The 27,275-nt window shown below is 36.9% G+C and overlaps 1 protein-coding gene across 1 annotated transcript in view; it reads right to left on the bottom strand.

Moving 5' to 3' along the window:
* DDX10 (DEAD-box helicase 10) overlaps nucleotides 1-27,275 on the bottom strand; it is a 257,415-nt gene that overhangs the window by 25,212 nt on the left and 204,928 nt on the right. The window contains exon 17 of the mRNA XM_026505809.4: nucleotides 11,573-11,709. Coding sequence (XP_026361594.2) covers nucleotides 11,573-11,709 — 137 coding nt within the window. The remainder of the gene's footprint in view (nucleotides 1-11,572; nucleotides 11,710-27,275) is intronic.

Here is a 27,275-nt window from a genome sequence, read left to right as displayed (position 1 = left end):
CCATCTATATGCTGTCTAAAAAAGACTAACTACAGAAGTAAGGACACACACAGACTGAAAGTGAAGGGATGGAGAAAGACACTCCAGGCAAATGGAAACGAAAGCTGGTGTAGCAAAACTCTTATCTAACAAAATAGACTTTAAAACAAATATAAGACAACGAGCACCACATAATGATAAAGGGGTCAATCTAGCAAAAATATGTAATATTCATAAATATATATGTATCCAACATATGAGCACAAAAATATATAAAACAAATATTGACAGCCCTAAAGGGAGAAACTGACAGCAATATAATAATAATATGGGATTGTAACACCCCATTATATCAATGGATAGATCATCCAGAGAGGAAATCAATACAGAAACATCAGCCTTAAACCAGATGCGCTTAATAAATATATATGTAACATTCCATCCAAAAGCAGCAGAATGCACATTCTTCTCAAGTACAAATGGAACATTCTTCAGGAGAGCTCACATGTTAGACCACAAAACAAGTCTCAATAAATTAAAAAATTTAAATCATCAAGCATCTTTTCCAATCACAATGGTATAAAGAAGAAAACTAGCAAAACCAGAAAAACATAGCCGTTAAACAACATGCTACTAAACAACCAATAAGTCATTGAAAAAAATCAAAGGAGAAATAAAAAATTACCTAAAGACAAATGTAAACAGAAATATGATATACCAAAATCTATGGGATGCAGCAAAAGTGGTTCTGACAGGGAAGTTCATAGCTATATAGGCCTCAAGACCTCAATAAACAAGAAAAATTGCAAGTAAACAACCTAACTTCTCACCTAAAGCAACTAAAAAAAAAGAACAACAAATAAAGCTTAAAGTTAGGAGAAGAAAGGAAATAATAAAGATCACACCAGAAATAAATGAAATAGAGACTAAAAACAATAATAGAAAAGATCAATGAAACTAAGAACTGATTCTTTGGAAAGATCAACAAAATTGATGAACCTTTAGCCAGTCTCATCAAGAAAAAAGGAGAGAGGACTCAAAAAATAAAATCAGTAATAAAAGATAACAACTGACACCAGAGAAATACAAAGGACCATAAGAAACTACTACAAACAATTACATGCCAACAAATTAGACAATCTAGAAGTAATGCATAAATTCCTAGAAACACACAATCTTCAAGGAATGAATTATAAAGACACAGAAAATCTGAATTGACCAATTTCTATTAAGGAAAGTGAATCCTTAATCAAAAACTTCCCAGAAACAAAAACCTCATGGTTTCACTGGTGAATTCTACCAAACATTTAAAGAAGATTTAATGCCCATCCTTCTCAAATCTTCCAAAAAACTGAAGAGGAGAGAATGCTTCCAAACTCATTTTATAAGGCCAGCATTACCCTGATGCCAAAATCAAAGACACTACAAAAAAAGAAAATTACAGGCCAATATCCTTGATGAACATAGATGCAAAAATCCCCAACAAAATATTAGCAAACCAAATTCAGCAATACATTAAAAGGATCACACACCACGATCAAGTGAGATTTATTCCAGGGATGGAAGATTGATTCAACATCCGCAACTCTACCAACATGATCCAGCACATGAAGAATAAAAATCATAAGACCATGTGATCATCTCAACAGATGCATAAAAAGCATTTGACAAAATTCAGCATCCAACTAGGATAGAAACTCTCAACAAAGTGGGTATAGAGGGAACATACCTCGACATGATAAAGGGCATACTGACAAACCCACAGTTAACATCATTCTCGATGGTGAAAAACTGGAAGCTTTTCTTCTAAGATTAGGAACAAGACAACAATGCCCACTCTCACCACTTTTATTTAGAAGTCCTACGCACAGCAATTAGGCAAAAAAATAAATAAAAGTCAGAAGTAGAAAGAATCAAAATAATTGCAGATTACCACAGAAAACCCTAAAGTCTTCATCAAGAAACTGTCAGAACTAATAAATACATTCAGTAAATGTAAGACTCAAAGTTAATATACAGGAATCTGCAGTGTTTCTATACACTAATGATGAACTGTTAGAGAAATTAAGAAAGCAATTTCATCTACAAATGCATCAGAAAGAATGAAATACTTAGGAAAAATTTTTAACCAAGGAGGTGAAAGACCTATATACTAAAAGCTGTAAGACATTGATGAAAGAATTTGAAGAAGACTCAAATAAATGGAAAGATAGTCCATGTTCATGGATGGAAGAATTAGTATTGTTAAAATGTCCATATAAACCAAAGGAATCTATAAATTCAATACAATCCCTATCAAAATTCCGATGGCATTTTTCACAGAACTAGGACAAATAATCCTAAAATTTGTATGGAACCAAAAAAGATCCCTAGTAGCCAAAGCAATCTTGAGAAAGAAGAACAAAGCTGGAGGTAACACGTTTCCTAATTTCAACTATACTAAAAAATATAGTAATCAAAATAGCATTGTACGGGCACAAAAACAGACACACGGGTAATGGAACAGAACTAAGTGCCCATAAATAAACCTACATATTTAGAGACAATTTGGGACAAGGAGCCAAGAACATATAATGGCGAAGGACAGTCTCTCCAATAAACAGTGCTGAGGAAACTAGTCAGACACAAGCAAAAGAATAAAACTAGACTGCTATCTTATACCATAGACAAAAATTGACTCAAAATGGATTAAAGATGTGAACAGAAGACTTGAAACCATAAAATTCCTAGAGAAAAACTTACGCAGTAAGTTCCTTCACATCATTCTCAATGATGTTTGTAAATCTGACTCCAAAGGCAATGGAAACAAAAGCAAAAATAAACAAATGGACTACATCAAACTAAAAAGCTTCTGTACAGCAAGGAAAATCACCATCAAAACGAAAAGGCAACCTACTAAAATGGCAGAAGATATTTGCAAATCATAACCAATAAGGGGTTAATATCCAAACTAGATAAAGAACATATGTAACTCAAGAATTAAAAAAAAAACTAAAAAATAAGCAGAAGATCTGAATAGATCTTTTTTGCCAAAGAAGACATACAGATGGCCAACAGACACATGAAATGATGTTCAACATCACTAATCGTGCAATTAAAAGCTATAATGAGATATCACCTCACACCTGTTAGGATGGCTATTATCAAAAGGGCAAGAAACAGCAAGTGCTGGTGAGGATGTGGAGAAAAGGGAACCCTCGTGTACTGCTGGTGGGAATGTAAATTGGTGCAGCCACTATGGAAAACAGTACATAGATTCCTCAAAAATTAAGAATGGATCTACCACATGATCCAGCTTCTCCACTTCTGAATACTTATCCAAAGAAAATGGAAACATCAATTAAAAAGATATATGTAGTCCTATAGGTTCATTGTAGCATTATTTACAATAACTAAGATATAGAGAAAACCTAAATACCCATCAATAGATAAATGGATAAAGATGTGGTATAAATAATGGATTACTACTCAGCCATAAATAAGAACAAAATCTTGGTATTTGTGACAACATGGATAGACCCTGAGGGTATTATGCTAAGTGAAAAAAATCAGACAGAGAAAGACAAGTACTGTATGATTTCACTTATATGTGGAATCTGAAAACAAAACAAAACAAATGGACAAACAGAAGAATATTGAGACAAGCTCATAGAGACAGAACAGACTGATAGTTACCAGAACGGAAGGAAGCTGGGGGGGGGGGGGGGCGGTAAGTGAAATGGGTGAAGGGGGTCATATTGTATGTTGATAGATGGTAATTAGACTTCTGGTGGTAATTATTTTGTATCCCATATAAATGTTGAATAACAAATGTTGTACACCTGAAAGTAATATAATGTTATATATTAATTTTATCTCAATTAAAAAAATACTTATAATGGCAAAAACAAAGTAAACAAAACCAAACAACAAAAACGAAAAAAAAAACCTAAGCAAGGTACAACCTAGAAGTCTAAAAGGGGGGTGGATAATCTGAAAATTATGGTGTATGAATAATGGAATGCTATATAATCATTAGTTATCAATCCATTCTACATGAGGCTATGTGAAATGAAGAAAAGGATCGTCCTAAGAAAGTGTTGTTCTCAACAGTCTTCTCAGTGAAAACAAAGTTGCCATGCACCGGACTCTGAGTAGCAGCCAAGAAAACCCTACTAGTTGGTTCATCACCCTTGCTACATGGTTCTTCTTGGCTTCTTGGCATCCAAGTCATTCATCTTTCTCCCCAGAGACCCGAACACTTCTGAAACATGACAAACTCCTAACTGTCATTGAATCCCAGTTATTCAGTGCGTGGCTAAATGACAGAAAAACAGAAAGCATAGGGCAAAAACTGGGACTGCAAGTAAGATCAAGCTGGGAGCCTCCTAAACCCTAAATTTCCCAAGTATGTCTTCTCCATCCTAACCCTCACCCCAGGAAATAACACCTTCCTTCCTCGACGGGAAGCATCCTTTCCCCTATGAATCCCAAGACAAGTAATACTGCTTTTCCCCACACCCGACCCAACAATCTGCCTTTTCAATTTCTCCATTCATGCTATATACCACACAGAATATTCTGTTTTGTTGTGTTGTGTTGTGTTTTGAGGACAATGACAAAGTGACGAAAGATAAAATGAACACAATTTAAAGAAAGTCAAGAAAAATTAACTCCTTGTCAACCACATTTCAAATGAAGTTCTGATCAAAGCCCTATGAAATGTGATAATTCACGGAACTTCGTATTTCACAAATAGTAAGAGATGATGGAGATTTTCCCTTGAAAGCTGCTAGACATATTAGCATCAGGGATAAATCTCCTGAAGTTAAAAAGAGGGAAAGGAAAGAAAGGCAGGCACACAATAAAGTCAATATGTCATTAAGCTGAGCTGACTTCTCTCCTCACCTGCTGCCCCCAACTAGATCCACCAGTGAATAGGGATCCAAGTAAATGGCACTGTAGTCAATAGTATTTTTCTTTTCACAATTACCTAGACTTTAAGTGAGGGGGGAAAAAAGTCCCTTAAAAAATAATCACCCCCTAGATTCAGCACCAATAATTCCACTAAAATTCATATAAAATATATAATGTGCCATAACTGGTCCCAACCAAAAACAGTTAAAAAGAAACGAAAATGCTTTCTGGCCATTTTCTGTCCCCAGAAATTCATCTCTGAGTCATACGTATTTCTGTTACAGGTGGAAAGCCTTCCACACATTACAAAGCTGACTGTTAAGTCTCGGAAGAGAAGTTGGGAAGCAAGATTTTGTGAAGAAATGTCACAGAACAATATGAAGAGACACCACACAGATGAACGTGGGTCACCTCCTTTCCGTAGGAGAGAAATCTTAAAGATAACACAAGTTCACTCAAAAACAGAAAGCTAACATGGAACACAGTTGAAAAATAAAACAAAAACCCCAAACGAATGAAAAAACAGATAAACAAAAATCCTTCATCAATCTTTGGACACAGAGCTGTGTTGCACAAGCCAAAAAGAACAGCTCCTGATATTAGATGTAAAACAGTTGCATAGAAGTTATCATGTCTAGGGGCGCCTGGGTGGCACAGCGGTTAAGCGTCTGCCTTCGGCTCAGGGCGTGATCCCGGCGTTATGGGATCGAGCCCCACATCGGGCTCCTCCGCTGGGAGCCTGCTTCTTCCTCTCCCATTCCCCCTGCTTGTGTTCCCTCTCTCGCTGGCTGTCTCTATCTCTGTCAAATAAAATAAAATAAAATCCTAAAAAAAGAAAAAAAGAAGTTATCATGTCTAAATTATGCCAATAGTCTCGGTACAAATTATAGATGTTATGGGTCTTATGCCACCTAGAATAATCGACCAAACATGCCACCAATGTAAGGATTTTTTACAAAGCAACCGTAGCCAGAGACTGCGGTCTGTGAAAAAAACAGTGACATATTATCAGGCAGTAAAAGTCTAACCACAACCTTCTTCTCTTTCCTTTTTTTGTTTGAAAAAGGTTAGGATTATAAATATTAAAAACTTAATTTGACTGAATAATGAGTATCTTGAACACCCAGCTGCTTCTTTTTCATCGTATTCAATACTTTGCAAATTTTCATCATTAGCAATTCACATGAAGATGGCCATAAACCAAACATGATGAATGCTACTAGATATACAAAAATTAATCTTATATTCCATGCTCAAAACCAAATCTCTCAGCTTGTGAGGCACAGCTGAAAGGAACAATTTTAGTGAAAGAAGAGTTTAATTGGAATATGGTTAAAGATACTCTTGTTTCACTTCAAAGGCCACACTGTTACGAAGGGCAACCTATCTTCTCCCTGCTCTGGCAAGACTTAAAACTTCATTCAGGTTTAGCTTAGATGTCACTCCCTCCAGGAAGCTCTTCCAGAGTCACCAAGCCCAGGTGAGATTCCTCACTTGCTCTCCATGCACATTCCCTCTGTGCCTCGCTTGCCTCTGTCTCCCCCAGGGCACAGATCACAGCATGTATCCATCCTATTGTTTTGTAATTGCATGCTTAGATGTCTGCAACCTCTGCTAAACTAAAAACTGCCATGGCAGGAAAAGTATTTTTCTTTATGTTTCATCCTCTGTACCTGCACTCACTATCACCTGGCACATGATTACTAAAAAATTCTTAGTTGAGAGAATGGACGGAAAAAATATTACAACAAGATGGAGACTAACAAATAAGTGGATATTTTAAACTCTTAAATAAGTAGAACATGATTTAAATAACACAGAAGGTTCTTACTCCAGTTCTTGGCACCACATATAGAAAATAGCCAAATATTTTTATTGTGAAAGCAGTATAAATACATTATAGCCTGTTGGGGAGATCAAGAAATACAGAATCACTTAGTAGCACAAAGACAATTCTAATACTTGAGGTCTTTCTTCCTCTGAAGGTATAAAAGTCTGTATCAAAACTCAAGGCAAGAACATGATTCTGTGCCGTTCCTAGCAGACCAATGAATCCCACGATGTCACTAAGTCCACTGCAGCGAAGGGCTAGATTCCTACCAAACTGTTCTATTTTAGTAACAACGGTGACAACAATGACAAATGCTAACTAACACATTTTGTAGTAATTCTACCTATGCTAATTCCACAGTTAGGAGGAACCAGAAGGGAAAGCTACCAAGTAAAACACAGCCTGGGCCAATGTGTGAGGAGGACGGAAGACGAGGAAAGAAACCACACGGTGTCAAAGCAAGCTCTCCTTTCTCTGTTTTCAAAAATAGTACACAAAAGCTTAGAGCCTCAGATGGAGCTCGGGCATCTGCTGCTGACTAGCCAGCTGACATCCTTCTATACTATGGGGGACACTACTGCTCCTCCTATTTCACTGCTCTCTTTCTGGGGACAAATGAGCTATTAATGCTCTTTCCTAAAGCTAAAGCTCCTTCAAAGGAGCTCAGGGTCACATTATTTTCATTGTGGCTGGGATCATATTTAAGCAAGAGAACTCTTTTTGTCATGCTAACTTAAAGCAGCCGAATCTCACACTGGTATCAGTGTTAGAGACGACAATTCTGAGAATTCTGCAGAGCGTTAAGGATGGGTTAACTTTTACTGCACTGTGCACTGTGCTGAGGGAGACAGGAGGTACACTCTTTAAAACTCTATCACGCCTCCCTGAGGAAGAATTATCGACCCTGGATTCCGTCATCCTCCACGGCATCTGGCTCTGCTTTGCTTACTTCCCACTGACTCTGTGTCTCCATGTACAGAGACAAAAGTGTTACTCATGCTGAATATTTAGGGGTATCACTGAGGTAAAGGACAGAGAAATACCCAGAGGAAACTTTCAAAGAAACTGGCTCATGCTACTTACTTCGGGACTAAGCCATTTTCAAACTGGTGTTATCTGGTCCCATAAAAGTTAACTCATATCGGAAAATGTGAAGATAATAATCAGGGATAACCCACTGGGAGAGCAAAGATGACCAAGAGGCTGACACACTCACTGTTGCTGCAACTGTGGAGCTGAGGTTAGAGAGAGTGCAGCGAATAAGACCTGTGCCGTGCCAGGAGAGCCCTCTGAAGCGGCCATCACAAAACCCTAGCACCTCTCCTCATTTATGAGGCAAAGAAAAAAAGATGCAGCCAAACCGGAACAAGACAGTAAAACTGCCCTGGTGCTGGTACTACAAACAGCAGTAGCAACAGCAATTACCACTATCGACATGCTGGTGTACATGGATTTACTTGTGAATACTTTTACTTACCTAAAAACAATTTTGGTTTTAGTTTATACTTATCTTTATTCATTTTCACTGAGGCCATTTTAACACAGAGGGGGAAAGGGAGAAAAATGGAAGTAGAATATTTATAGGAATTTCACACATAGGCTGCTCCTTGTAACTATCCAACATCCTGCCTTAGTTCGGGAATGGCAAACAGGTTTTATCTTGGGTAGGAATCCCAACTGATTGATACAGCTGTACTGAGAAGGACTGCTTGGGCTAAAGGGAAAGGAATATAGGCATAGTACATACTGGATATGAGGGATACGGAAGTCAACCACCAGTAATATGGGCGTGCCATCCTGGGTCTAGTCCAGTGGGAGATTTTGCTCCTTGAGGGATATGTGGCAATGTCTGAAGATACTTCTGGTTGTCCCAACTGGGGAAGCACTGGGGAAGCACTAAAGGTAGAGGCCAGGGATGGTGCTCAACAGTCTACGATTACTCCCAACCCACCAAAACAAAGAATTATCTGTACAGGTTAGTAATGTTGAATTTGGAAGACCGTGACCTAGTCAAATCTATCTTATAATTAGTTCGTGGATCAAGTCTTTACCCAAATGACATTAAACTGGTCTTCAGACAGTGTTCCTAAGCTACCCTTCCTAATGCTAGAGTAATTCTATATAATTTCATTGGAGTGTTAGAACTATGGAGTCAATTTGATTTACACACAATACCCTGATCCCTAACTTAGTATTGTAATCACAAATTATTTTATCCCCTGAAGCCTTTGTTTCTTCATCTGTAAGAAGAGAGGGTCAGACTAGATAATCACTGTCATCACAAACAAAAACAAAAACAAAACTGCTAGGAAGTCCTTACATGTGCCAAAAAGAGTAAGCCCTTGTTGATACTTTCTTCAACAAAGACAATTTTTTTTAGTTTAAGACAAGTTTACCAATTCCTTTCAATTTCTGTTAATGCAGATTTACTAGCCATGCCTGAAATTAAAACCATTTTAATTTTCATGTAATTTTTAATTATTTTCCATCTGAACCTTTAAGATGATTTGGCTTCTCAAGGTACTCTGGCCTTCTTGTCCCTCACCATTACACTATCTGAACTTGGCTTCTCCAGTTCTCCAACCATCTATTCTATCTATCACCTCCTGTATCATTTAAACTATTAGGACCAATTATATAGTTGCTGATAATTATACTTCTTTTTTTTTTACTTTATAAATCTCCTTCATCAATCAATTAATCAATTCAAGTATTTCAGGGCCTTCTCTGGGCCTATGACATTAACAGTGGACAAAGGAGTAGAGGCAGGAGCTGGATATGTTGACACAAAAGACAGTTTCTAGCTTGGAAGCATTTTCAGGCTAGTTAAGAGGATGAAGCACGTGAAGCTATTAGAGAACAAGTCATATTAATGAGGTGGTAGCAGGGAAATGTCAGTATGAGGGTAAGAAATGCCGGAAGAATGAAATGAAGTGTCTGCTGCACACAGATTAAGGATAACCCAGAAGCTATCATAAGAATTGTTAGAGAAAAAATCATCATGAATTATTTGCAGAAGGAATGCTGACATGTGGTCAATGACTTCAAAGGTAGGTTCTATGTTTTAAAGGTATATTAGTAGACAGATATGCAAAACATGGGGGAATAACAAATAGTGAGAACCAATGAATGTTCCATCCAGAGACCAAAATTATATAGAAACATTTGGAAGTGTTAAAAAGGAGATAACAGGCCCCCAATGGAGTCACTTGTGCCAAGCCCCACATTATAATAAACCAAGACTTAATACCTAACCTAGTTGTGGCTTCAGCCTCTCCCAGGAATGTGACCTAAAGCCAGTCAATCTGCAATCACCTGGTCAGCACTAGTGAAGTCATCTGCCCAAATAGACCCCTTCCATCCCCCACAGGAAGGTGACCTTGTCTAAACAAGCCTCTCTTTGATTAAAAAAAAAAAATTTCCTTTTCCTGCTCCCCTCTACCTATAAAAGCCTTTCATTTTGTACAACTCTTCAGAGCACCTTTGTATATGCTAGATGGGATGCTGCCTGATTTCATGAATTGTTGAATAAATCAATTAAAATCTTTAAATTTTACTCAACTGAATTTTGTCTTTTAAAAGAAGTTAATGATATAAAGTCATATGTGTTGAGTTAGATCACATCTATCAAAATGGAGATCACATAAACCAACTGGGAAAAAGGGACGTTTATTTTAGAACATATGGGGAAGCGTCCACTTAACTGCTTAATGCACTGCTAGTTCATCAAGGCCTCAACATGTGCACCAAGAAACTTTCTGAAGCAAAGTGTGCATATTTCCTCTTAAAGATCAATTTCTCAAGATTAGGAATATGCCCTGAACCTAAATTATTTAACCCTTCTGGCACATATTTACATATTTTTCTAAATCATAATCAAATTATTTTCACCTGTGGTACCTCTTGTGGTAGTAAAGCTAGTATGTTCACTACTTAGTCTGCTATTACGTTCACTAGAAATACTAAAAAACCATTATGTCTACTACTTAGCTGTCCAATAGCTATGTTTAAATGAACACAAGATCAAAATGAAGAGTAATGTGAAATGATCCCCCCTTTAGCATTTACCCCTTAGGGGATAATTTTTTTGAGATTTTTTTCATAATGTTCTTACTTAAAACCATATTATAGCTCTTTTTGGCCTCTCTCTCCAACTCCCAAATCCCAGAGCTAGTAGGTAGGGGTTCCAACAAGCTCCCTCTGCCTTGCAATCATATTAACTTCAACTGTCATTAGTACCTCCCTTCTGCCTGAAGAGGCTCACTGGTTTAGAATGTCCACGAAGTTCATGTCCTCAACTCTTAAATTAATACAATCTCAATGAAATCTAATACACAATACTCTGAAAACAAATGCTGAGCAAATCATACTATTATTCAATTCATTGCATTTCATCTGGTTTTGGCATGGTTGCAAATAAGTTCACATTACAATGAACAGATTTTAAATTGAGAGAATTTGTCAAGGGCTGTTTATGTATAAGTTTTCCATTATTTTATGTATTTGTTACTTAATTTTATATAAAAAAATGTGAAGTATAACTGCCCTTCTTTAAAATTCAGAGAATTTTTAACAACAGTCTCAAGAGAGTCCTTTGACAGTGAATCAAAATAAAATTCTGCCTTTGTTTGCGTTAAGTAAACCCTACTGCATCAAATACTTAAGCATGAAGGATTCAGAAGGAGAGGACAAGAACAGAGAAAGAAAAAACAAACTCTTATTATAACTCTTAACAACAAACAGTGGTAACAGAAAGAATAAAAGGGCCCCCAAAATGAGACGAGCACAAGACATTTGTCTCTACACATTCTCTGGATTCAGAGGAGAAGATCCATATACTTAATCCTATTTAAAGTAAAAACATACCTAATTTTATTTTCCAGGTCTTCACTACCTGATTCCTCAGAGCTTCTGTACTTATCTGGATCTGGAAGTGTGCTCGGATCAAATCCATCATCATCATCATCACTCCAATCCAGAAAGGCTTCCTCTTCATCTCTGACCTAAGAAAACACAAGAGGAGTTGTGGTTTAAGAAAACAGCTGATGAATAATCAAGTCTTATTTGAAAACCCAAATAAACACTTCTCTAATTGATATCCTCAAATTGGAAGCCTTCTATTCTGGTGAAAGCCACTATGTGACTTTCAGAACCATTATCATTTGCAAAGAGAAAGGAAATCTGTGTCATTTCAAAAATAAAATGAAAATATGGTTCAGAAAGTAAATCACCATTAAGTCCCTTAAATACAACATGGGAAAAGTGGTCAGTTTTATTACTTCCACATAACTCAAATGTCAAAGAAATAGAGTATAAAATAAAGTTGTTTTTGTGCTCTTGTCCATACACGTGTGAATTTCAAAACTCCCAAAAATATTATATGAAAATATAAAAGGCCAGAAGAAAGGGTACAGAAACTCTCTTTTTGTCTGATGACTTTATGATCATAGTAATCTAAGTATTAAAATTCATAATCAGATCAACACAAGCTCATTAATAGTAAGGAATGCTCCAAATTCATGAATAAATATGAAATCTCTAAAACAATGGAAAAGGAGAAGAGACAGGAGAAGCAGGAACACATGGAAGAAATTGGGAATAATTCCGTTTTATGCAAGTAGGTGGGCTTTTTTTGCTTTTATTTTAGTGGTTTATTTTTGTCAAAGAACAAAGCAATGGAATGTTAAAATACACTGTAATGTTAAAATACACTTACTACACATTTATGTAATGACCAACCCTTATAGAAAATTTATTTCTGGCACATTGTGCTTCTTATCTACTAGGTTATAAAACCAAACAAGCATCGCCACATGCATTTAACAGATTATAAGTAGGACTAAAGAAAAAAAAATTCTGGATGAGTTTCTCTCAGTTACCATCTTTATAATTCTTCTTCACACCATATGAGACAAACGTCAATGATTCTGTTTTCAAGTGTTTAATGTTCTTTCCCAGGAAGTGAATAACAACTCAGAATAGCATAGCAAGTGACTATGCAAGGCCATGATAGAGGCCCTCCAACACTTTCTGAACATCTCTCCCTTGATAACCTCTAAACATAACAAAAGGAGGAAGAAGAAAAGAAAAGAAGGATTAGTCATCACTGCAAAAGGCCCCTATTGCTTTCCTGGTAAAGCTCCCAGCTGAAAATAACAGGTCTGAAAAAAACGTATCAAAGGTGGGGGTGGGGGGAGTTGCCATCAAAGGCAGGAAGCAGCATCCTGTACTGCGTACTATACGGTCTACTTGAAAATAATCAAGGATATCAACAAAAATTGAATGTCATCATATACTCAAAAACACTAATCTCCTGGGTTACAAGATATTTTCAATTTTCCAGTCTGATGCTCTCAAAGGAATCTGAAGACAGAGCAGACTCAAAACAATTCTCAAGTTTTTTGGTCTCAGGGCACCTTTACACTTAAAAAGTATGAAGGACTCCAAAGATCTGTGAATGTGGTTTCTATCTACTGACATTTACTGTATTAGAAATTAAAACTAAGATTTTTAAAAATTAATTTTAAAGTAACAAAATTCACAACATATTAACATGTCATATTTTTATGAAAAACAGCGATAATTTCCCAAAATAAAAGAACATTGTTTTATATTTTTGCAAGTTTCTTTAATACTAGGTTTTTTTTTCTTTTCTTTTTTAAGAGAGAGAAAGAGCATGCGCATGTTGTGGGGGTGAGAGGCAGGGAGGGAGAAAGAGAGAATCTCAAGCAGGCTGCACACCCAGTGGGGAGCCTGACACAGGGCTTGATCTTATGACCCTGAGAACATGACCTGAGCTCAAATTAAAAGTCGGATGCTTAACTGAGCCATCTAGGCGCCCCTTTAGTAACTAGTTTAAAAGAAGATAGCTGAATGCCCAAATGTTCCTCTGCATTCACAATGTGTTGCTCTGGGTTAAGTATATGAAGAAAATCTAGTCCCTCTGAGATAGATATTTGGAAAGGGAGGAGTAGTTTAATAGCCTTTTCAGGTAACTGCAGTTACTTTTCTTTGATAACACAATAAACCCTGAGGAGTAGTTTCAGAACAAGTAGTTGCAATGTATAATCTGAAGCCATTTCGTACTGTTACATTAAAATCCATTGGTCTACTTTTCACTTTGAATGTATCTTTTACCAGTGAGTGATTTTGTAACATCATGCATCAGCTATTTGGAAAACATTGGTTCACTGAATTATGCAGATTTCGTTATGTGAATCTTCAAGTGTCAACACATTTCATTTTACAGTATTTTTTTAATCACATTTGTTAATATCACCATCAATATCATAAGTATCTTTCAAAGTATGGGGAAGCTATTGGTGGATACAAGCTTTCCAAAATCTTCATTTTTTTCTTAAAAACTCAAATTTTATGATTAACAACAAATATTTTCAGTTTTTCCCTTGAAATGTAAACAGCGAGTGTCATTTTCCTCTGATGGTTTTCAAACATATCTCTTTATCATAGAGGAGTTTTACCATACTACATCTGGGAATGGTTTTGTGTTCCTCTTTCTTGTGGTTCTGTAAGCTTCTCGGATTTATCATTTCATGTTTTTCACTACGTTTGGGGAGTTTGGAGCCATTATTTCTTCAAACATTTATATGCCTCTTTCTCATCTCTCCTTCCATGATTGCAAGGACATATATATTGGCCTACTTCACAGTTCTCTGAGGTATTATTCACTTATTTTTTCAATCTTTTTTCTTCCTGGTCTTTGTACAGGGTCATTTCTACTGGGTCTCCAGGTTTGCTATTCCTTTCTTCTGATATTTCCAAACTTCTTTTGAGCCCATCTGGCATTTTTTGTTTGTTTTATGGTAACTGTGTGTTTTGGTTCTAGGACTACCCAGCTTGTTTTGTTTTTAATATAGTTTACATAGCTCTGCTGAGATTATCTCTCTACTTATTCATTCCTACTATATTTTCCTTTAATTCTTTGCACATATTTAAAATAGCTGCTTTGAAGTCTGCTAAATTCAAATCTGGCTTAATAGTTTCTTTGACTGCCTTTGTCTTGGGTATGGATCACATTTTACTGCCTAATTGCATCTCTAATATTTTTGTAGAAAAATAGACACTGCAGATACAGGAACTGAATTCTGTCACATTTTTCTGAGGACTACTGGATTTGTATTCTATTAGGCAGTTATCTTGCTTGGATTCAAACGGCAAATTCTAACCCATGATGCTCAGCTGCTTATATCTCTGCTTTGTCCTTGTGGCTTCCAAATGCTGCTTTTTTAGCCTGGCTTCCTACAGGTCTCCCCTGAGCCTGTAACACATGACACTCAGCCAAGGCTTTAAGTCGAATTGAGTTCACCTTCTCTATAAGTTTTCTTGCTTGTGGGAATTGCTCTAATTTCCACCTGCTATATTGGCTTTGAGATATGCTCTGACACTTCAAGCAAAATATTTCATTTAACTGCATTTTAACACCTAATACCATTTAATATGCTCCTTTAGCATTTATTATAAAGCAAGTGGCCTTCATAAAGTCCTACAATAGGAGAAATAAATTAGATAGTGAGACTTAGTATAAATATCTCACTCAATATTTCAGTGCACATATTTGATTATTTGAAGGAAAATACTAATTCAGACTGATGAAAATTTAAATGGATAAAATATTATTTGGATTTCTGTTACTCTCTCCTCCAATTAACAACGTTCAGGTTTAGTTATTTCCTAACTTATAAGTTGATCACCATATTGTTTGTACTGCATTACATACCTTAATGCATGACAATAACAAATGAATTTAAGTTGGCAATCACTCCTTTCAAAAACAATTTCAACCTACTAGAAGTGTAGGGATGATGGAAAAAAGTCATTTTTATATTGATCTTTCTGGTCCTTTGGTTCATTCTTCACATGGTCAGAAATAAAACTAAAATATCTGTTATGAAAAATACAATGCGGCTCTTTGATAGCTTTAATTTATTAAAACAAAAGCACCATCATTTACAATAAACACAAAGCATAAATAAAAGTCACTAGAAGTATTGCTATGATGAAAACATTCTGGAGGGAAGTACTGTTTACCTTTCTCATGAGGTCTAGTTTACAAGTATGCTCCTTCTAGCTATTTAAGGGGGAAGGACATTCTAGCTGCTCCTCTCTACTAACTGCTCGTCTCCACCCTTGTGATTTCCTAAATCATTTAAAACAATATTTATTCTAAAAAAGGCACCATACTCATTTTTATCTCCTTTTGGGCTTATCTTCATGAGAACATAAATACTCTGACACACCTACCACTTCTCAACTGTGACACCTTAGTGTGTTAGGACACCATGGCTAGAAACTCATGACAAAAGGGAACTATTTAATATTTAAGCATTTTAGCAGGAAAGTAATTAAATTTCTGCTGTAGAGATGCCACACCTGACAGCAATGGGAAGGATGGCTGAAGGGTGTAAGGTGTGAAGGCAGGATAGCAGCTTAAAAACAATAATCCAGGTGGAAAGAGGGATTCAGTGAAGGAAGTGGCCACGGAAATGGGTGTGGGGACAGGTCTGAGAGATGTTAAGGAGGGAGAACCAACCACATTCTGTGGATTATGTGGGTACATAATATATTCCAGAGAATCAATATGCACAGAACCAAAACTGCACATGTCAAATATGGTCCAAGAAGGTGCTTGGTAAATACTGCAAAGATGCCTTTCAAAAACACCTTTATTCAACAAGTCTTTATTAAGAAGCTATTATATGTGCCAGATACATGACTAGGCTCTGGGGATGCAGAGTAAATGAGACAAAGTCCCTACCCTAACAAGAAAATGAAGTCTTCTAGGATACCTACTCATGGAGAAGCACTAGCATGAAAGCCAGGTTCTGGAGTGAACTGACTGCATTGGCCCTGCCCAATGCCCACCATCTTACAGAATGCATTCTTCAACTTACTGTTCCTCTAACACGTAGCTGATTGATTATGGATCCTGACGCTCAACATGCTTCTCTTCAGGGACTTCCAGGTTGGAAGCTGCAACCACTCCTGCCTCACTGACTAACCACTCTCTCACCTCTTCCTCCCAACCCCAGCTCAAAACAAACAAGAACCCTTACTGTCACACCTACATCCTCTTTTCTCTCTTACAGCCCCAAGAAAGAAGGCCTCACACACAAACGGATCAGGGTCACCTCTATCTGGCTATTCCTGAAACAGAGTTTCAGAACCTCTGAGGAAAAAATTTTACTTAAAATAAGAATGGCTTTTCCTAAAATAGTTACGTGGAAGACTCAATTATAAGTAGGACAGAAGAAAATATCTGAAAAAAAAAAATGTAGCCAAACTAGCTTTTATTTTGTTTTCGGTTTATGCAAGAAACACAGATGCAAAGTGTCGCTGACCAACAATAAATTCACAAAGGGGTCTGACACACTTTATCTTGATTTTCAAGCCCTAAGAAGTACGAAGGTAATTACTGTTCTTGTTTTCAAAATGAAAAAACCACGATTCAGAGGACTAAGTAACCTAACCAAGGTTACACAAACCTGGATGTATGCTAGGCCTTCTGTAGCACCCTGAATCTCAACTTTCACTGTAAAATCTCTGGATTTGCTGCTTGTACAATTCTTCCTTCAGAATCAAGCATATTTTATAAGCTTCATAAAACACAGAGAGCTGTCTTCTATGCACCTTGCATGTATCCACCTCCACTCTGACTAGCCAGGTCTCCTAAGTACATCTCTGGTGTCTCTTGTGTGCTGTCCAGCACCAGCTTCCTCATGAGACTCTCTGTAACTGTTATTTTCCTCCTTCTAATAAACATCAATTGTCTACATTGTAACTGGAATGCTGCTGTTATTGTTTCATTAAGGTTCAAATCTGATCCTGTTTTCACCTGCTTACAACCCTTTAAGACACTTTCATTCCAGTCCTAGAACAAGTCAAGCCCCTTCCCACCTCAACATCCTCACACCAGAATTCCTCATACCATTTCTATTAGAATCCTTTTCCACTTCCTCTTGCCTTGGTGTACGATGTTTTCTGATACTAAATGTGGTGTTTTTTCGATACCAATTTTCCAATGCCAAATGAGTGTCCCAGCAATTCAATTCTGACACTACGCAGAGTTAGCAAAGACCCCACAGGTAAAGGGCTCAGTCCCACCAAGACATCAAATGCCAGCTCTAAATGGGGTCCCCAAACAACTTGCACTTCTCACTCGCCAACTACAAATTCAGGGATTCTCATGAACTCCTCCTCCTCAGGTTTGATAATTCTCTAAAATGATTAAGAACTCAGGAAAGTGCCCTGCTTATGACTGCCAGCTTATTTATTATAGAAGTTACAACTCAGGAACAACCAAATGGAAAAGATGCATAGAACAAGGTATGAAGTGAGGATGGGGTGCTGAGCTTCCAGGCCCTCTCCAGGTGGGCCACCTTTCTAGCATGGTGACATATTCACCAACCTGGAAGTTCTCAGAATCTTACTGTTCAAGAGTTCTTACAACTCCATTTCCAGGTCCAACTTCCTCCCACGAGATAGGACATGGGGCTAAAATTCCCATCCTCTAATCCTGTGTTCAGTCCCTCTAGTGACCAGGCCCCCTTCTGAAGCTATCGAGAGACTCCTCCCTGAGTCACCTCATTCGCATAAACTCAAGTGCGCTGGACAGGGGCTCCTTATGAGTAATAAAACACTCCCATCACTCAGAAAATTCCAAGGATTTTAGAAGTTCAGTGTTGGGAGCCAGGAATAAAGATCAAATATATTTTTTATTATACCACATGTGGTCAAACCCAAGTCACTGGGTCTTAGATTAAACATTTCTAAATATCGCTTCCTTAGTAAAATTTCCTACAGATTTGTTTTCAGTGCTACACCTTGAGTGAATTCCCTATTTAATGTCTGTATTCCTTCCTAAGCAGTAGGTTCCATGGGAGTAAAGATCATATCCCGTTGTACTGCTGTTGAAATAAATTTCCAGGCCCAGATGCAGGCACTTGTACCTGGGGCATCACGTGAGCAAATCAAAACTTTTGTGTCCCTGTAAATGCTCTGCTTGACCAGAATACACTATATCCTGTCAGCTAATCCCCAAGTGCCAAGCCAACTCTGGCTTTCTCACCCAGAACAAGATTGATTATGTGGTCCCAACCAATCAGATTTTTTTTCCTCTTCCTTGTTCTTTATTCTTTAACCTATGCTTCCTGCCTTACCCCCCATTTTGCAGTTCCCCAATAGGAGACTGTCCACCTCACAAAATGTTAAAGCTTGAATCACCTAAATTGTCTTCTTTGAACGTTTTTTAAAAAATTGCTCACTTCTGTAATCAAACAGAGAACAGGTTCTCAAATATTTGATAAGTAAATAGATATATAATGTGAAAATATCAAAATGGAATAAAATATTATTATTAATGAGTATATAAATACTTATAATAGATAATGGTTTACTACTAGTTAAGTTAGAAATCTTATCAATTTAGATATGATCATAGGATTTTTACTGATAACTGTCAACCACTTACGTCTCAGATTCCTCAAGTATAAAACAGAAATATTTTACAGTATTTATGCATAAGGAAGCTGATAATAATTTTAATTAATTGAAGATGCTTGGAAAATATGCAATCAGCATCTCAATAGGAAAAAATGAGTAGTCAGTAGAGAAAAATGAATGTGCGATAATGCCTATAAAATAACAATAAATTATGTTAAAAATTCCCTCTAGAAGATCATGCAAGAAAACTTCAGGTAAGAGTCTATACACACACTGAGGGCTTATAGATACACAAAGAATCTAGTTATGGACTTACTTATGAACAAGTCCTTGACACTTACATTCATCCAAAAAATACGGAAATCTCAAGCACTTCCTTCAGCTTGAATTAATAATCATTTTCTGAGTGTTCAGTATATTTAGCCCATCATGGGTAGGCAAAAATAAATGAGTTAGGGTCTTACTTTTGAGAACTTTAAAATTTTAGAATACAATATTGTTTAAACTTCCTTCAGCAGACAGACAGCAGAGAGAGCCAGACCCTACACCTAAATAAGCTTCCATACATGCTGTATTTCCTTTACTTCTTTTTCCTTCTAAGGGCACTCACAACCACAGCCAAAGCAAAAACAAAAGTGAAATCCTAATGCTAAAAGTGAGAGAGTACAAAATGGCCCAATAAGAAATGCAACGCACTCAAAGCTTGATAAAAAGAAAACACAAAGTGACATAACTCTAGAACGTCTCTGAGAAGTGGAGAGGAGGACGGACAAAGGAGGGAAAGAAAACAGATTATTTCCTTGAACTACAAGCAAGGTAAGAGATCTTCACTTTGCACCACAGTATATTTCATTAGGCCAAAGACCTTAAATGTTTATAAAATCACAGGAATAAGACTTGATTTCAATCACTTTGCTAAGGAGTGGAAACGGAAGCAATACTGCATTCAGGGGAGGGAGAGAACACGCATGCTTGCTGGTTGTGATCATCAGTGAGGAAATCAACTCAAAGTCTAAGTTACCTGTATTATCTTCCTGTATACTACACGGCATTCAACAAAAATAAATAAAATAAGCCTTAACAACTGTCTTCAGATTTTAGTTATTTAATTCCACTTAGGATTTTTAAAAAGTCTTCCCATAATGCATGAATTAAGAGCAGAATGCCAACTTTGACACATCAAAATTTCATGAGGGAAAATTCCAAAATTTGTAATAAAATATTTTTTTTGAAGATTTTATTTATTTATTTGACAGAGAGAGAGACAGCCAGTGACAGAGGGAACACAAGCAGGGGGAGTGGGAGAGGAAGAAACAGGCTCCTAGCGGAGGAGCCTGATGTGGGGCTTGATCTCATAACGCTGGGATCACACCCTGAGCCAAAGGCAGACGCTTAACCGCTGTGCCACCCAGGCGCCCCTGTAATAAAATATTTCTGATCCTGAAAAAGTATGTAAAGATGGTGAAATAAAATTTTAGAGAAAAATGAGGTAGTCAAAATATATTTTGTTCTCACTAACAAAACTTCAAAACAACTTTCTAAGAAAGCACTGAGAATATGACACTTCATAGTTTTGAAATTTAAAATAAAAATTCTGATTGCTAAAGACAGCCAACGACCTTCCGTAGTTAGAGATGGGGTGATTTTTTTTGAGATTTACCCAAGCTATACATTCCAGGTACAAAGTTCCTGAATGAAAAAATCATTGAAATGGTTTTTCTCAACTGTAAGCACAAAAAGGTTAATGATATTAAACATTGAAAGTCAGCATCTACCTCCTAAGGTCCATATGCAGAATAGTCAACACAGGAGCAGGTGATAGAGCTGAGAGATCATTGCTCCTGACCATAATGTCAAATTTTAATAGCCCGACTCCTTCACTTTTTAATAAGGATGCTGTAATATTCATTAAAATATTTTAGAATATTTTCAGTTTCTGGCTCCTAGAAATTTATTCCATAATGGCGATGTTGGATTTTGGCCTAATGCTGATTTTTATACTTGGTTCTTTGGTATCTGGCCAAAGTGCATCTTTTCTGCACTTCCAATATGTACCGGCCGAACTGCGCTTGAAATCCGCAGCCCTGGCCAAGGGTTCTGGACTCTACAGTTATGGGGTTCTTTTTCAGAAATCTGTCCTTCCTAACTTCCGGCACTTATCTAACAGACATAGTGAATCAGAGGAAGGCAACATATTTCAGCCCTGGCCATTTAATCATAGAGGAAACTGAGAAGAAAAAGTGAACACAGAATGTTAGGGAATGATAAAAGCAATATTCAGGGGAACAAGGAGGAAAATTTTAGGCAAAGGCTATCTGTTTAGAGAATTTCTTTCTTAAATCTAGTCAAGCTTACCCAAATTCCACTCAGTACCCTCTTTATTTCTTCCAAGTGTTCCAAAACAATAGAAATATTTGATTGAAAGACTATGAGGAGGTGATATAAATAATATATGAAGTGAACACAGTTAAGAATGGCAGGCGAAGGGCTGGCACATGAATATTCAATGCCTCAAAGAGCAAGTTCCAAATTTGGAAGGATCTTCAGAATATGGAATAGTCACTCAACAACTACGTACTGCGTACTTACTGTTTGCTGAGCATTGCTACATAAGAAGAATGTAATCTGAAACACGGCATGACAGAAGAGACTATGATTCAGCATTTTAACCTTAATAAGACTTTCAACAAAATGAAATTCCTTCTAAAACTGCCTTACACAAAATTCATTATTCTTCCCAAATTGCTTACTTACTTGCTTACTGAATATATGGATATCTCACAGAGCTCTGAAAGATACTGAGAATTCTACAATTTCATAATATCCTATTAAATAATGGTGCTTCCCATTATTGATCATCCTTATTTCTCATTCTATTCTTTCCAGAGGAAAGTTACATCAAATTAGATATTAAACAAAATACAAATTCTGGTTTGCCATTCTTGTCACAATAATGAACACTTTAATATAAAACGAGTCATAAGACCCTGATTTGATTGTCCCACCCAAACAGGCTGTGTGTCCTTAGGCAATTTACTAACTCTGAGAGCTTGTTTCCTCATCTGTATAATCTAAACACTGCCACCTACCATACAATGTTGCTGTGAGGATCAAATGAGAAAGCATGAGAAAAAGTCTGCAATAATGCTTATCATCATTAATAGCAGAACTGCACAAACAGGAAAAAGACATTCCAGCAGTTTGGTGGTCTTATCCTTTTCAGGTATCCCTCTGCTTTTTCCAAATGTTAATTCTAACAAGAAATGTGCAATAGATTTAAATTTAAATCGTTAAATTTAAAATAGATTTAGGAAGCACTGCATTCATAAAGAAATAGAAAATTATACACAAAAGAGAACAGAATTGAAACTATCAATGTTAGAATGTTAGCAAAGGTAGTTCAAGAATAAATAAAAGTACTACTTTGTAAACCAAGTAGCAAATAGTTGATGGAGTATTATTCAACAATGACAAGGACTAATATATACAACATGGGTGAATTTCAAATGCACCCTGCTGAGCGAAAGAGAATGGACCCCAACGACACTGAGTGATTCAATTTTTATTAAAATCTGGGAAAAACAACAACAAACTAGAGACAGAAAACAGATCAGTGACTGCCAGGTATTTGGGAGAAGGCAGCAAGAAAGAATTTTGGGGGGATGATGATGTACCTATATTGTGTGTATCTTGGATGGCAGCAGATGCACGCATCTATGTACTTGTCAAGATCCATAAATGAACACCACAAATAATAAATTTTACATGTAAGTTAATAAAGGACCCCCAAAATAATATTGTAAAGATCTTTAAAGGTGTTCACAAAGTATCAGTAGATTATAAAGACCATACTAATAAAAAAATACATATAGAGGAAACTTTGGGTGGTAGGCATGGATTACATAATTTTTCCTCCTTCTACCAATCAAAAAGGGCCTTACAATGAGTAAGTAATATTTTGAAGTCAAAGAGATAAAATACTGTTTTTAAAAGATTCTAAAGAAGTTTGTACAGACTCTCTAATATGATGACAGTGGGCTTTCGATTAGAAGTTCTTAACGAAGGGTTCCTGGAAGTCACAAAGCTACTGAAACAGAATAAAAAAATTCTTAGTGTTCACATATACATTTTGGAGGGAAGAAGAGCCATAACTTTTTTTTTTTTTTAATAATGATTTTTTATTATATTATGTCAGTCACCATACAGTACATCCCCGGTTTCCGATGTAAGGCTCGATGATTCATTAGTTGTGTATAACACCCAGTGCACCATGCAATATGTGCCCTCCTTACTACCCATCACCGGTCTATCCCATTCCCCCACCCCCCTCCCCTCTGTAGCCCTCAGTTTGTTTCTCATAGTCCATAGTCTCTCATGTTTCATTCCCCCTTCTGATTACCCCCCCTTTCTTTATCCCTTTCTTCCCCTACTGATCATTCTAGTTCTTATGTTCCATAGATGAGAGAAATCATATGATAGTTGTCTTTCTCTGCTTGACTTATTTCACTAAGCATTATCTCCTCCAGTGCCGTCCATGTTGTAACAAATGTTGAGAACTCATTCTTTCTGATTGCTGAGTAATATTCCATTGTATATATGGACCACAACTTCTTAATCCAGTCATCTGTTGCAGGGCATCTCGGCTCCTTCCACGATTTAGCTATTGTGGACATTGCTGCTATGAACATTGGGGTGCATATGGCCCAAGAAGAGCCATAACTTTTAACAGTCCATGAACCACCAACCATCTCTGACCCCTGCACCTCGTCAAGAACTAATGCTTGGTACAACTGTATTTCTTGGGGCTAATCTGATATTTAGTTCTGAGTTTTTAAGAGGGCCATTCATTCCCAAAAGCCCTGAATATGATTTAGGTTTCAACAGCTGAATGACACATGCCATTCTCTTAAGAATTGTTACAGGCTGCTGACAAGCAGAAAAACACAGAAGTCATAAACTTTACATTTTTAAGGGCAAGAATTCCTAACACCAATTCATAAAACAGTCATAGAATGAGTGGGCTTAGGTACCCCTCTGTCACATGACTAGGAGAAAAGGGAAACTGTAACACCGTCGGTTAGGCTCTAGCTTTAGAGCAACACAACACTGACCAGATGGGTTTCAGTCACGTGCATGTTTACTTTTACTACATTCCTCATGGTTTTTTCTACCAATTCATCATTTCTCCAAGAGAAAATCCAAATACAACCTCAACTTCTCTCAGTAAGCTAGTGGAAAACTACTCTCTGCGGGGACTAAAACTGGTTCATGTTTGGTGAAAATTAAATAGCAATTTAAAATCAGAAATAAATTGAATGAATTCAAGTTTTGACAAATGCATATGAATGAATCCAGTAGAACATGAAAATTCACTAACCATGAGCATACAAAAAGCCAAAAATGCTAAATAGTGTGTGAAACATCCCCTACAAATAAAAAAGTTACAAACCATGATGGTGTATCTTCTAAAGAAACCAGGTGATTCTGATATCACTGAAGGAGATGTCACTGAATGAACATTCCCAACCCAAACCAACTTCTGGCCTTCTGTAGAGTGGGGCCTCAGTCACTTCTGTTAAGACCACCCTGCTCTAACCGGGGATGTACTGTATGGTGACTAACATAATATAATAAAAAAATCATTATTAAAAAAAAAAAAAGTGAAAAAAAAAAAAAACAAACCACCCTGCTCTGAGAGTCAGCCTCCAAATAAAAGTAGATCACTTCCCATGGGCTACTTTTAAATGAATTGTCCATTAAAAACAAAAAAAATCACAGCAATAAAAACGTTTTCTTCTTCGTTTTTTCTCCCTTCCACCTGCCAATATTATAACACCAATGAGTCAAGGGGAGGGGAGGAGAGATAAAACTAATACATTACTTGGAAAACAGGTGGTTCTTCAAAAAGTTAATAACAGTTCCCAAACAAACAATTCCAATCCTAGGTATATACCCAAGAGAAATGGAAATATATTTCCACACAAATACTTCCACATAAACAAAACTTGCACATAACAGTATTACTCATAATAGCCAAAAAGTCTAAACAACCCAAGTGTTCTAACAAATGCTAAATGGATAAATAAAATGTAGGATCTCCATACAATGAAATGTCACTCATTAATGAAAGAAATGAAGTGCAGTAGCCTACATCCATGGTTTCGGTTACCTGCAGCAAACCATGGGCTGGAAGCAGCTGATCTCCTTCTGACACACTGTCAGGTCAACGAAGCCGAGCACTACGTCACAGTGCCTATATCATTCCCCTCACTGCATCTCATCATGTAGGCATTTTACCATCTCACATCATCACAATAATAAGGGTGGGTCCAGTATAACAGGACATAACTTCTACCATGATACAATGTTATGACTGTTCTACTTTATTGTTATTAATCTTTTATTGTGACTGATTTAGAAATTAAACTTGATCATTGGTATATATAAGAAAAAAATAGTATATATAGGGTTTGGTACTATCCACAGTTTCAGGCATCCACTGGGGGTCTTGGAACATACTGCCAGTGGATAAGGGGAAACTACTATATATATATGTCCCTACATTATTGACCCTATTAATCTGGAAGCACTTTAGGAGCAGTAACCTTTGTATTTCTCTTTGTACCCCTCAAAGCCCCTTATCACGTGCACTTTGAACATAGTAAGCACTGGGAAAATATTTGTTGCGAAAATATAATGTAGAAGCTAACTGTGGTCCTAGATCCCTGGACCAAGTGAGACAACCAACACATTTTTTCCTCTATGATTTGTATTAGAAAACATTCATATGCTTTAAATTTCAGCTTCTATGTTTGCAGTCAGCTCTTCATTATAGCATTTATTTCCAAGGTTTAAACTGTAAGCAATATATATGACCCTACATATGCCTCCTGAAATATTTTACCCTATTTTTTAAATTTTGTGAATATTCTGGGGTTGTGTTGAAATATATCTAAAATACTTTAGAAAGCATGCCCCTTTTCTCTGAATAAATGAGAAGCTCATAAACATATGCTGCAGTCTTAAATATTTTATTTGCTAATAAGTAACTTCTCTATAAGGAATTTTTCTTCTGCGGTCTTTACCTGAATTATAAACAAGGGAAAAGGTAGGCCAGTCAGTACAAATATCTGAAAAGCATAAATACAGGTAATTCTAATACAAAGAAAGAAATGATCTATGTCCTATAGGAGAAACTGTCATTAAAATGCTACAGAAGCTTAGCCAATGGAAGGCCTGCTCTGGTGCTAGGACAGGGCAGTGGTGGTGGCAGATGTTAAGCAAAGTTTTACGAAGAGCATCATTTAACTTATGCTCAGGCTAAATAAGGATTGGGACATGTAAAGGACACGTAAAGGCCATTTCAGGTGAAGGCATAACATCAGCAAAGACTCAGGGCATCAACCGTGTAGGCACATAAAAGGTCAGTCCTGGAAAAATAACTAGAACAAGGTACATCCCCCCTGTCCTCCAAGCAGAAGCAGTCCCTTTCCAGAGTGCACGGCCTAGGAAGCAGACCACCTGGTTTTAGCTTCCACTGACCCCCTCAGCCAGGCATTCCCCCACAATTAACAATCAAACAGGGGAGGACAGGATCAATTGGGCTTGTGTGGGAAGAACATACAGGGGTAGTGCTGGTGGTGACCAAGCAACTTCTGTAAAATCCTGGGTCCTCCATGCTAGCTGTGTGACTTTTGGTAAATCACAACCTTACTGTATCAGAGCTTCGTTATCTGGGAATTAATATGGTATTAATAACTAATTAGTCATTCTATGGATTAATGAGGAAATAAATATAAAGTGCCTTATACCAAGACTGGCCAATGCTGGCACTCAATAAATGACACAAAGTAGTTGTTTTGGCAAAAGGGAAGCAAATAATGTAAATTATTCTAGAAAGGTGGACAGGCCTGGGATCCAGAGCTAATATATCTTTGGATTGCTGAGGGGGTAAAAATATCTCTATTAGGTAGCTATTTTCTAGCCAGGTAAAGTTTAGGATTACAGAATAATTCTCAGTATTGTTGTCTTTATGTTGGTGCAAAACTGCCAAAGGACTTTATTTTATTCTAATATTAAATTACCAATTTGCATTTTCTTTTGTGAAATA

The sequence above is a fragment of the Ursus arctos genome, unplaced genomic scaffold (genome assembly GCF_023065955.2).
Source record: "Ursus arctos isolate Adak ecotype North America unplaced genomic scaffold, UrsArc2.0 scaffold_22, whole genome shotgun sequence".
Classification (NCBI taxonomy): Eukaryota; Metazoa; Chordata; class Mammalia; order Carnivora; family Ursidae; genus Ursus; species Ursus arctos.
The sequence above is the reverse complement of the archived record's forward strand: the minus strand, read 5'-3'. Positions and strand labels throughout refer to the sequence as shown.